Source organism: Leucopleurus acutus (genome assembly GCF_964270905.1).
Source record: "Leucopleurus acutus genome assembly, chromosome: 15".
Taxonomy (NCBI): domain Eukaryota; kingdom Metazoa; phylum Chordata; class Mammalia; order Artiodactyla; family Delphinidae; genus Leucopleurus; species Leucopleurus acutus.
The window spans coordinates 81874389-81887800 of record NC_139157.1 but is presented as its reverse complement, the minus strand read 5'-3'; the positions used below and the strand labels follow the sequence as shown (position 1 = coordinate 81887800).

Here is a 13412-nt window from a genome sequence, read left to right as displayed (position 1 = left end):
AGGTAAAACCCCAGAAAAACAACTAAATGAAGTGGAGATAGGCAACCTTCCAAATAAAGATTTCACAATAATGATAGTGAAGATGATCCAGGACCTCGGAAAAAGAATGGAGGCAAAGATCGAGAAGATGTGAGAAATATTTCACAGAGACCTAGAAGAATTAAAGAACAAACACCTAGAAGAATTAAAGGACAAACAAACAGAGATGAACAATACAATAACTGAAATGAAAAATACACTAGGAGAAATCAATAGCAGAATAACTGAGGCAGAAGAACGGATAAGTGACCCGGAAGACAGAACGGTGGAATTCACTGCTGTGGAACAGAATAAAGAAAAAAGAATGAAAAGAAATGAAGACAGCCTAAGAGACCTCTGGGACAACATTAAATGCAACAACATTGGCATTATAGGGGTCTCAGAAGGAGAAGAGAGAGAGAAAGGACCCGAGAAAATATTTGAAGAGATTATAGTCGAAAATTTCCCTAACATGGGAAAGGAAATAGCCACCCAAGTCCAGGAAGCACAGCGAGTCCCAGGCATGATAAACCCAAGGAGATATACACCGAGACACATAGTAATAAAATAGACAAAAATTAAAGACAAAGAAATATTATTGAAAGCAAAAAGGGAAAAATGACAAATAATATACAAGGGAACTCCCATAAGGTTAACAGCTGATTTCTCAGCAGAAACTCTACAAGCCAGAAGGGAGTGACATAATATATTTAAAGTGATGAAAGGGAAGAACCTACCACCAAGGTTACTCTACCCGGCAAGGATCTCATTCAGATTTGATGGAGAAATCAAAAGCTTTACATAGGAAGCAAAATCTAAGAGAATTCAACACCACCAAACGAGCTCTATAACAAATGCTAAGGAACTTCTCTAAGTGGGAAACACAAGAGAAGAAAAGGGCCTACAAAAACAAACCCATAACAATTAAGAAAATGGTAATAGGAACATACATATCGATAATTACGTTAAATGTAAATGGATTAAATGCCCCAAACAAAAGACACAGGCTTGCTGAATGGATGCGCAAACAAGATGCATATATATGCTGTCTACAAGAGACCCATTTCAGACCTAGGGACACATACAGAATGAAAGTGAGGGAATGGAAAAAGATATTCCATGCAAATGGAAATCAAAAGAAAGCTGAAGTGGCAAAACTCATATCAGATAAAATAGACTTTGAAATAATGAATGTTACAAGAGACAAGGAAAGACACTACCTAATGATCAAGAGCTCAATCCAAGAAAAAGATGTAACAATTATAAATATATATGCACCCATATGTACATGGTGCACCCATATATATATGGTGCTTATGTACTGAGGTGCTCCTAAACATAGGAGCACCTCAATACATAAGGCAACTGCTAACAGCTCTGAAAGAGGAAATCAACAGTAACACAATAATAGTGGGGGACTTTAACATCTCACTTACACCAATGGACAGATCATCCATAATGAAAATAAATAAGGAAGCACAAGCTTTAAATGACACAATAGACCAGATAGATTGAAGTGATATTTATAGGACATTCCATCCAAAAACAGCAGATTACACTTTCTTCTCAAGTGCGCACAGAACATTCTCCAGGGTAGATCACATCTTGGGTCACAAATCAAGCCTCAGTAAATTTAAGAAAATTGAAATCATATCAAGCATCTTTTCCGACCACAGTGCTATGAGATTAAAAATCAATTACAGAGAAAGAAACGTAAAAAACACAAACACATGGAGGCTAAACAATACATTACTAAATAACCAAAAGATCACTGAGGAAATCAAAAAATGCCTAGAGACAAATGACAACGAAAACACGACTATGGGATGCAGCAAAAGCAGTTCTAAGAGGGAAGTTTATAGCAATACAAGCCTACCTCAGGAAGCAAGAAAAATCTCATAAACAATCTAACCCTATGCCTAAAGGAACTAGAGACAGAAGAACAAACAAAGCCCAAAGTTAATAGAAGGAAAGAAATCATAAAGATCAGAGCAGAAATAAATGAAGTAGAAACAAAGAAAACAATAGCAAAGATCGATAAAACAAAAAGCTTGTTCTTTGAGAAGATAAACAAAATTGATAAACCATTAGCCACACTCATCAAGGAAAAGAGGGAGAGGACTCAAATCAATAAAATTAGAAATGAAAAAGGAGAAGTTACAATAGACACCGCAGAAGTACAAAGCATCCTAAGAGACTACTACAAGCAACTCTATGCCAATTAAATGGACAACCTGGAAGAAATGGACAAATTCTTAGAAAGGTATAACCTTCCAAGACTGAACCAGGAAGAAATAGAAAATATGCACAGACCAATCACAAGTAATGAAATTGAAACTATGATTTAAAATCTTCCAACAAACAAAAGTCCAGGACCAGATGGCTTCATAGGTGAATTCTTTCAAACATTTAGAGAAGAGCTAACACCCATCCTTCTCAAACTTTTCCAAAATATATCAGAGGGAGGAACACTCCCAAACTCATTCTACGAGGCCACCATCACCCTGATACCAAAAACAGACAAAGATAACTACAAAAAATGAAAATTACAGACCAATATCATTGATGAATATAGATGCAAAAATCCTCAATAAAATACTAGCAAACAGAATCCAAAAACACATTAAAAGGATCATACACCATGATCAACTGGGATTTATCCCAGGGATGCAAGGATTCTTCAATATACACAAATCAATCAGTGTGATACACCATATTAACAAAGTGAGGAATAAAAACCGTATGATCATCTCAGTGGTTGCAGAAAAAGCTTTTCACAAAATTCAACACCCATTTATGATAAAAAGTCTCCAGATAGTGGGTATAGAGGGAACCTACCTCAACATAATAAAGGCCATATATGACAAACCCACAGCAAACATCATTCTCAATGATGAAAAACTGAAAACATTTCCTCTAAGATCAGGAACAAGACAGGGATGTCCACTCTCGCCACTGTTATTCAGCATAGTTTTGGAAGTCCTAGCCATGGCAACCAGAGAAGAAAAAGGTATAAAAGGAATACAAATTGGAAAAGAGGAAGTAAAACTGTCACTGTTTGCAGATGACATGATACTATACATAGAGAATCCTAAAGATGCCACCAGAAAACTACTAGAGCTTATCATTGAATTTGATAAAGTTGCAGGATACAAAAGTAATGCACAGAAATCTCTTGCATTCCTACACACTGATGATGAAACATCTGAAAGAGAAATTAAGGAAACACTCCCATTTACCATTGCAACAGAAAGAATAAAATACCTAGGGAGGCAAAAGACCTGTATGCAGAAAACTATAAGATGCTGATGAAAGAAATTAAAGATGATATAAACAGATGGAGAGGCATACTATGTTCTTGGATTGGAAGAATCAATATTTTGAAAATGACTATACTACCCAAAGCATTCTACAGATTCAATGCAATCCCTATCAGATTACCAATGGCATTTTTTACAGAACTAGAACAAAAAATCTTAAAATTTTTCTGGAGACACAAAAGACCCCCAATAGCCAAAGCAGTCTTGAGGGAAAAAAACGGAGCTGTAGGAATCAGACTCCCTGACTTCAGACTATACTACAAAGCTACAGTAATGAAGACAATATGGTACTGGCACAAAAACAGAAATATAGATCAGTGGAACAGGATAGAAAGCTCAGAGTTAGACCCACGCACCTATGGTCAACTAATCTATGACAAAGGAGGCAAGGATATACAATGGAGAAAAGACAGTCTCTTCAGTAAGTGGTGCTGGGAACACTGGACAACTACATGTAAAAGCTACACTCCCTAACACCATACACAAAAATAAACTCAAAATGGATTAAAGACCTAAATGTAAGACTGGACACTATAAAACTCTCAGAGGAGAACATAGGAAGAACACTCTTTGACATAAATCACAGCAAGATCTTTTTTGATCCACCTCCTAGAGTAATGGAAATAAAAACAAAAATAAACAAATGGGACCTAATGAAACTTAAAAGCTTTTGCAAAGCAAAGGAAACTACAAACAAGACGAAAAGACAACCCTCAGAACGGGAGAAAATATTTGCAAACAAATCAACAAAGGATTAATCTGCAGAATATATAAACAGCTCATGCAGCTCAATATTAAAAAAACCAAATGACCCAATCCAAAAATGGGCAGAAGACCTAAATAGACATTTCTCCAGAGAAGACATACAGATGACCAAGAGGCACATGAAAAGCTGCTCAACATCACTAATTATTAGAGAAATGCAAATCAAAACTGCAATGAGGTATCACCTCACACCAGTTAGAATGGGCATCATCAGAAAATCTACAGACAACAGATGCTGGAGAGGGTGTGGAGAAAAGGGAACCCTCTTGCACTGTTGGTGGGAATGTAAATTGATACAGCCACTATGGAGAACAGTATGGAGGTTCCTTAAAAAACTAAAAATAGAATTACCATATGACCCAGCAATCCCACTACTGAGCATATACCCTGAGAAAACCAGAATTCAAAAAGACACATGCACCCCAATGTTCACTGCAGCACTATTTACAATAGCCAGGTCATGGAAGCAACCTAAATGTCCATCGACAGAGGAATGGATAAAGAACATGTGGTACATATATACAATGGAATATTACCCAGCCATTAAAGGGAATGAAATAGTGCCATTTGCAGAGCCGTGGATGGACCTAGAGACTGCCATGCAGAGTGAGCTAAGTCAGAAATAGAAAAACAAATATCGTACATTAACACATATATGTGGAACCTAGAAAAATGGTACAGATGAAGGAGTTCGCAGGGCAGAAATAGAGACACAGATGTAGAGAACAAATGTACGTACACCAAGCAGGGACAGCGGTGGGGCGGGGGTGTGGGATGAACTGGGAGATTGGGATTGACATGTATACACTAATAGGTGTAAAACGGATAACTAATAAGAACCTGCTGTATAAAAAAATAAATTAAATTCAAAACAAGAAACATTTGTTCAGTGAACATTTGTGAGGTGCCTTCTTTCTTCAAGGCAACATAGATAATATATCACATACTTGGACTCTGCACTACAGATTAGAATCTAACCTGGATGAGCATGTATAAAATTATTATAGTAAATATTATAATAATATGTGATTAATATATTAAATTATAATAAATATAGTTATATTAATAACTACCTATTAAAATTATTATAGTAAGCATTGCTTAGCAATTTAAACAACCTATTAGGGTGAACATAGATAAAGGAACATTTAACTCTTTAAAGCACTATAAACACCCATTTTGAACCCTTAAAGCCTTTTTTTTTAACGTCCTAGTTAAATTTTGAATAGTTGATATTGTCAAATAAGTGGATTCTTTAAAATTAGGGTACATACTCAAAATGTGTCTTACATATATATATATATATATATATATATATATATATATATATATATATATATATATACCAAAGTATTAATATCTGTTACTCATATCCTGAGTTTGTAAATTTGACATTTTTTTTCTGTGCCTGCCTTTTGCCCAGAATTAAGCTGTGCTGCCATCAGGTGGCAGTGATGCCTTAGTGATGGCCTCACAGTGCTGTGCCAGCCTTTTTCCTCACGGGTTGCCACTGCCCAGAAATCAGGGCAGGAGAAAGTTCAGACAGAGAGCCTCGTCTGGGCGCAGACAGGAAAGGAAAGACTTTATGATAACAGGGAGTCTTAATGAAGAAGGGAAGGGATCAGTGGTTGGAGCACAAGTCTTGACACTTTTCTCAAGTCTTTATTTGAATCCCATGTGTATCACAGCCCAGCTGTGTTGTCTTGCCTCACTTGTTAAATGAAGATATATCCACTTCATAGGGTTTTTATATGGTTGAAATCAAAGAATGAAACTAAAGTGCTTAGCACGGAGCCTGGTAGGGAGGATGCTGTCCAGAAATGATGGTTCTTATTGTAGGGATCAGGGAAGGTGGGAAGGCAGGCCCAGCTGCAGCTGCAGGAATCCAGATGACTTCAGGCTGCATTTCTTTACACTTTACAGCCCTCGGGGAAAATACCTCTAACAGACAGACAGGCAGGCAGGCAGATAAGTTTTCCTCATGTCTCCCTTAGTGTGGGAGAGGAAGAAGGGGCCGTCAGCAGCATTTGAAGGTGAAGACAGTTGCGTCCTTCCCACAGATGTTTCGTTGCCCCCGTCAACTTGTCCCTCTGAAGACTTAGTTTCACCAACTCAGGGACACAAGCTTAGGAAGTCAGAAACTCAACTGGCTATAACTTGATGATGAATAAAATGTTTCTTCAATTCACTGTACTTTTTTTTTTTTTGGCTGCATTGGATCTTCATTGCTGCACGCAGGCTTTTCTCTAGTTGCGGTGAGCAGGGGCTACTCTTTGTTGTGGTGCGTGGGCTTCTTGTGGTGGCTTCTCTTGTTGGGGAGCATGGGCTCTAGGTGCACGGGTTTCAGTAGTTGTGGCACGTGGGCTCAGTAGTTGTGGCTCACGGGCTCTAGAGCGCAGGCTCAGTAGTTGTGGTGCACGGGCTTAGTTGCTCCGCAGCAGGTGGGACCTTCCCAGACCAGAGCTGGAACCCGTGTCCGCTGCATTGGCAGGCAGATTCTTAACCACTGCACCACTAGGGAAGCCCTGAGAAGTGTACAAATTTGTTTAATATAAGTTTTATGTGACAAGGTAGCCTTCATAAGGAAATGAAGACCCAAAGAAACAGACCTGAGTATTTTATGATAGGCTTGATGAAGAGTTGACAGTTCATGAAGGAATATGATAGGTTAAGGAGTATGAAGTAATTGTAGTAAACCGAGGGAATTTATTAGCAAGGCCTGTTTGTAGGCTTCTTCTTGCCATTCCTTTGTTTTGGGAGATAAGAATGGACGTTCCATTCCTCTGGGTATAGTGAGGGCACCTCTCACATGAAGGTTTTATGACCTGTTTTAGGGGAGAAGGGTTGGTGAGGAGGTCAGGGTGACTCTCTTGCTCTTCCTTTTCTTAAATTTCTTCACCTTAAGATATTCAGTATGTCAAGGTGCCATAATTTGGGGTAGCATGTCCAGAACCCCATCACCACCAGCCTCTCCTCTCTTTTTTAAAATACAAGGGGGAGCGTATAATACATAATTTTTTGCATTTGGCTTTTAAAATATTTGACTCTTTTTTTGAATATGTTTTTTTTGGCTGCATTGAGTCTTTGCTGCTGCCCGCAGGCTTTCTCTAGTGGTGGTGAGCAGGAGCTACTCTTCGTTGCAGTGAGCAGGCATCTCATTGCAGTGGCTTCTCTTGCTGTGGAGCACGGGCTGTAGGCGTGCAGGTTTCAGTAGTTGCAGCACGCTGGCTCAGTAGTTGGGGCACATGGGCCCTAGAGTATGTGGTCTTCAGCAGTTGTGGCGCGTGGGCTCAGTAGTTGCAGCGCAAGGGCTCTAGGCCGTGTGGGCTTCAGTAGTTGTGGTGCGGGCTTGAGTAGTTGTGGCTCGCAGGCTCAGTAGTTGTGGCACACAGGCTTAGTTGCTCCGTGACATGTGGGATCTTCCCAGACCAGGGCTCAAACCCATGTCCCCTGCATTGGCAGGTGGATTCTTAACCACTGCGCCACCAGGGAAGCCCCTCATTGTACATTTAAAACCAAAGACCCCTAAGTTGTACTTCCCTTTAGAAAAAAATCTTAGGTGTAATATAATTCCAAGATATAATATCATTTCTCTCTCCTCCATGTACCCTTCAAACAAAATATCTTTTCCATCCCCTTACTGTTGCTCCAGTGCTGACAAAGCCTTTTCCTGCATAGTTAGAAATGAAAGGGTCAGAATACAAATATGATGGAAGAAATATTCAACTACATTTGACCAGTATTTACCAAGTACTTGCTTCTGTAACATACCAAGACATATTTTGGGGGAATAGCAAAGATCATCCAAAACACAGTTCCTACTCTAATGTGTTCCTACACATTAGGAGAGGAGACAGGTCACGTATACAATTATTTTAAGAAAAAATGTGGTGAATGCTACAGTGGTAATTGTAATAGCTTATATTTATAGACACTTTCCAGATTAAAAACTGCTATCAAATACATTATCTTGTTTATTCTTTGCAATAACCCCCTATGAAGAATAAGTATTAAGTGTAATTGAAAAGGAGTCATCGAGGCTCCAAGGTGAAATGCCGAAGGTCACAGAGCCAGCGAGTCCACCATCAGCTCAGCTGGTGTGTACTGGGATGCCTGGCACACAGCACCAGGGAGTGCTAGCTGATCCCACCATTCTTCTGTGCACTGGGTGCTGTTCTTGGTGTGGGGATGTAGTGGTAAATAAGACAGACAGAATCCCCATCTTCAAGGAGGATGAATGGTGGATCCATAATGTAAAACGAAATTTCTTACCTACATTCTATTCTTTCTTTTAATTCTTGCGGTAAGTACCAAAATACAGTGCTTTGGCCACCCTGAGGAGGGAGAGTAATTCTCACAGGGATGGTTATGGAGGGCCTCGCAAAGGGGGTTTCTTTCCCTGCCACCCAGTTCCTGATTGACTTTTTAAATGTGCCATGTTATTCATACTCCCTTTTGGAATTTTCCAGGTGCGCAGATTTTCTGAGGCATTCTTTTGTTTTGAGCATCCGAGAGAAGCTGCCATTGCATACCAGGAGCTTCAGTGAGTAGCATAAATCCAAAATTTAAATGATTCTATTTCCTTTTACATAAGATATCATCAGAATTTATCAGTGACAGAACATACAATATTTACAATGAAATTAGGAGAATGTGAAGTTTAGAAAGCTCCTGTTTAGTCAAATTGCGTTTAATCTTATGCATTACTTCACTAAAGACCCCGCCCTTGCATATGTACTGTGCCGTTACCCCTCCCCACACAGATCTACCCCACCCTCGGGAGTCCCACGCAGCCCTGGCTCCAGCCTTTCATTTGGCCGTCTTGTTGTATTTTTATCTTCACAGGTCAGAATCTCTTACATTTATCATTATGTATTACATATTTTCACAGGTAGTCTGACTGACACTTCCTGCTGTTATGTAAAAGATTTACAATTCAAATATCCTGAGTAGATGCCTTCCACTTTCCCTACTGAGTACATTTAGATCTGGTTTTCTTTGGCTTTAAAGAATATTTTGAGGACATTATGTTGAGTGAAAGAAGTCAGACATAAAAGAGTAAAGAATATATGACTCTGTTTATATGAAGTTCTGGAACACATGAGACTAAGGTGGAGCAAGTCAGAAGAGTGGGTGTCTTGGTGTCGACTTGGGCTGGGAGTTGGCCTGGAAAGACGTGAGAGTACTCTCTGGACAGGTGGAAAATGTTCTGTATCGCGTGTCCATTTGTCAGAATCGTGCAGCCAAGATTTGTTTGTTTCAGTGCATGTGAAGTATATGCCCCAACAGACAACTCTCAATAATCATAGGGTGTGTAGGTAGGCAGTGAGTGGAGATACAGACAAAGCAAGAAGGGAAAACGTTTGTTGATGGGGCTTATGGTGCTGTTCTGTGTACTTTGATTTGTTTCAAATTTTCCATAAGAAAGTTTTTTTAAAAAAACTATTTTGCATTAGAAAGTTATATACCTTTTTTAAAATAGCTGTTAATTGTATTCATCAGTACATGTTAACTTTTTTTCTTCAACATTATCATCAAATCGTTAGCAGGCATTTGAGCTTTTGGTCTTTCTCCTCTATGCTATTCTCAGCTAATTAGGATGTTCAGACATTAAGCACAGATGACTCACTTTGAAATGACATTTAAAAGTATAGAAGAGTATAATAGAAATTAAATAATTTATCAGTAAACAATAATTTTATTAGTAATTTTTGTCAACAAACCATAATTTTCATCGTACCAGTTTTTATCTCTGACCAAGGAGCTCTTTCGTAAGGAGGTTGTCTTGAGGAGGGGTGGTCCTGGAGAGACGATGAGGTGAAATTGGTGTGATTGTCTAGATTGCAGTCTTACGTAAGACGTGTTTTTCAGTGCTCAGAGTCACCTCCAGATGTGCACCGCTCTCAAAAACACTTCCTTCTGCAGCTCTCTCCCACCCCTGCCTATTGAGTGTAGTGAATTAGATGGAGATCTCAATTCATTACCTGTGATCTTTGAAGACAGGTATTTAGATGCAGTTACTGAAGGTAAGTGTAATCTAACCAAAATATGTAAGCTGTGTGTGTCATTTTCAGTATATTCTAATATACATAAAGCCATTCCTTAATGTGGGGCTGTTTTCCCCCCTCCAGTTTTATTTATTTTTGAGGATATTAGAAAGTTATAGTCAGAGAAAGTAGTCTTGATCATATGAGTTCTTATACCTCGTTTTAAACCTGAATTTCTTTTTCTTTGGATAAAAGACTTAGATGCACCCTGGATGGGAATTCAGAGTCTTCAGAGATCAGAGTCCAGTAGAATGGATAAATGTGAGACTGAAGAAAGCTCTCTAGCTGGACTTTCCAGCCCAGAGTTGAAAGTCAGACCTGCTGGGGCCTCCAGTTTTTGGTCTACAGAAGGTGAAAAGCAGCTAACAAAGTCTCTAAAAGGAAAGAATGAAGAATCAAATAAATCCAAGGTTAAGGTTACTAAGCTCATGAAAACAATGAAACCTGAAAACACAAAAAAATTAATAAAACAGAACTCTAAGGATTCTGTGGTTTTGGTAGGCTACAAATGTTTGAAAAGTACAGCATCAAATGATCTCTTTAAAAGCTTTGAAGGCAATCCTTCACATAGTCAGAAGGAAGGTCTGGACACCACAATATGTGGATATAATTTTGACCTAAAGACCTACATCAGACAGACAAGTCAAAAGGAAGCTAGCTATTTGCCAGCTAATACAGAGAGAACTGAACAAAAGTCTCCAGATATTGAAAATATGCAACCAGACCTGTTTGATCCTTTGAACTCTGGCAGCCTAAATCTTTGTGCAAATTTGTCCATTTCAGGTAAACTTGATATCTCCCAGGACGATAGTGAAATTGCACAAGTGGAACACAGTGTGGCATCCAGAAGTTCATCAGATGATTGCCATGATCATCAAACTGCCCCCACTTCGGGAGTTAGGACAATTGAAGTAAAGCCCTCTAATAAAGACCCTTTCGGTGGAGAGAAAATAACTGTTAAAATAGGACCTTGGACAGAGCTTCGACAAGATGAAGTATTTGCGGACAGTTTACAACTACCCAACTTTGAGTCCTTAGAATCTAACGGTAAATCTAAATCTATAGAACTAACACTTGAAAAGGAAGCTTTGCAGGAAGCAAAGTGTCGTTCTGTTGGAGAATCATTAGCTAAGCTAAGAAGTAATCAACCTGCTTCTTCTACAAGAGAATATCATGTTGTAGTGAGTGGAGACTCAATTAAGTTACCAGATATTAGTGCCACGTGTGCCTCGTCTCGGTTCTCAGATTCAGGTGTGGAAAGTGAACCAAGCTCTGTTGCAACACATCCAAACCCTGACCTAGTCTTTGAAACTGTACAAGGGCAAGGTCTTTCCAATAACGAAAGGTTATTTCCTCAGCTTTTGATGAAGCCGGATCATAATGTAAAGTTTTCAGTAGGCAGCCACTGCACTGAGAGCACAAGTGCTTTCAGTGAGATCCAGTCATCCTTAACGTCCATAAACTCTCTGCCTTCTGACGATGAGCTGTCACCTGATGAAAATCCTAAGAAATCTGTTGTACCTGAATGCCACCTAAGCGATAGCAGAACCGTGTTGAATCTAGGAACAATTGATGTGCCAAAGTGTGACGATAGGAAAAAGTCAAGTATTATCTTGCAACAGCAGAGTGTCGTGTTTTCAGGGCATTTGGACAATGAAATGATAGCAATACATTCCTTAAATTCAAGCACTAAAGACCCTTTACAATTTGTTTTTTCAGACGAAGGTACTTCCAGTGATGTGAAAAGTAGTTACAGCTCCAAACCAAACTTGGACACTTCGTGTAAAGACTCCCAGAGCCCTGATAAATCTAGTGACCCTGCAGGGACCGCAGTTCCGTTAAGTTCAGGACTGGTTTGTTCAGGCACCCCTTGTGTCGTTTCAGGTTCCATTTCTACCAGGACAGACGTCAGTGAAGATAGAACTGTGAAAAGAAAAAATAGCGATGCGTTAAATCTCAAACAAATGTATTCAGAAGCCCCTACGGTTAAAGATGAAACGCACCTGGGTACAGGTGACCCTTTTTCAGCCAGTCCTGATATGGTAAAGCAAGGGCTTGTGGAAAATTATTTTGGCTGTCAGAGCAGTACAGATACTTCTGACACGCGCACTATTAGCTACAGCAATTCAGTTAGCCCTCAGAAGGAAGCTTCTGACAAAGAAATTAGTCACCTTCAGCAGGACCAGGATAAAGAGGAGGAGGAAGAAGAGCAGGACCAGCAAATGGTTCAAAACGGGTATCATGGGGAGACAGATGACCCCGCCCCGGGTGGGGCAGCACTTGCTCACTGGGCAGACCGAGGCGCCCCAGGAGGAGAAGGGTCTATCAAATCCGGAAGGATTAGCACTGACCATCTGAGGGATGGTATAACCGTGCCTACTGTCTGTACCTCCGGCTGTCTGTCCTTCCCATCTGCACCACGAGAGTCTCCTTGCAGTGTTAAGTATTCTTCTAAGAGTAAATGTGATGCCATTACAAAGCAGCCAAGCAGCGCTTCTTACAACTTCACCTCATCACTGTCCTGGTATGAAAATTCACCAAAACCTCAAATACAAGCGTAAGTAATGGAGCACAATAGCACGTGCTACTAAAGAGAGAGAGAGAGAGAACATATATGTATATTTCTCCAGTAACATACATATTTCACGTTCTCTGGTTTCTGTAATACAGAAAGTGCTTCTTCGATTAGCTGTCTGAAATGGAGCAGTGAACTCACTATGCTCTTTGACAGACAGACCTGCAGTTCCCAGTATGATTGTCCTGTTCTGTAGGCTCGACTTGCCTGATACAGATTTTCCATTGGTAACTTTATGGTAGAAGTATGGAATAATTGAGACTAAAACCCTTTTTTTCCCATCAATACCTCATCTCTCCCCTGGTTAACTCCCAGACAAAAGTTAGGTTTTATATCTAGCAAATAAGGACAATATTAGATAATTGCTAGAAACTTCCTAAAGCCTACCAGACTTAGATTGCCTCAGCTAAGTCAGTGTTTCCAGAATTGGGATTTCATGGACCCGTAAAAAAATCCAGAAAATTTTGAGCATGACATAGGTTTACTAGCATGGCACTGGTTTTCTACTACCTTAGTCCAGATGGAATTATAATCCCTGGAATAAAATGTCTGGGTATATCTACTGTAGGTTTTTTAAGTTCTCAGATCATTCTGATGTATACACATAAGTAAGACCCATGGTGCCCACACCTAGTGAACCCAGCAAGGTGAGAACAGCCCATTGAAGACTTGTAATGTGCTGGGAAG

At 39.6% G+C, this 13412-nt stretch overlaps 1 protein-coding gene across 3 annotated transcripts in view; it reads left to right on the top strand.

Moving 5' to 3' along the window:
• Nucleotides 1-13412, top strand: part of FAM135A (family with sequence similarity 135 member A) — a 121582-nt gene that overhangs the window by 82226 nt on the left and 25944 nt on the right. The window contains exons 13-16 of one of the 3 annotated variants that reach the window (XM_082855775.1): nt 8573-8646; nt 9975-10129; nt 10934-11197; nt 11870-12707. In XM_082855775.1, coding sequence (XP_082711901.1) covers nt 8573-8646; nt 9975-10129; nt 10934-11197; nt 11870-12707 — 1331 coding nt within the window. Of the gene's footprint in view, nt 1-8572; nt 8647-9974; nt 10130-10345; nt 12708-13412 lie in introns of all 3 variants that reach the window. The other 2 variants (XM_082855774.1, XM_082855776.1) reach the window with 2 other exon arrangements.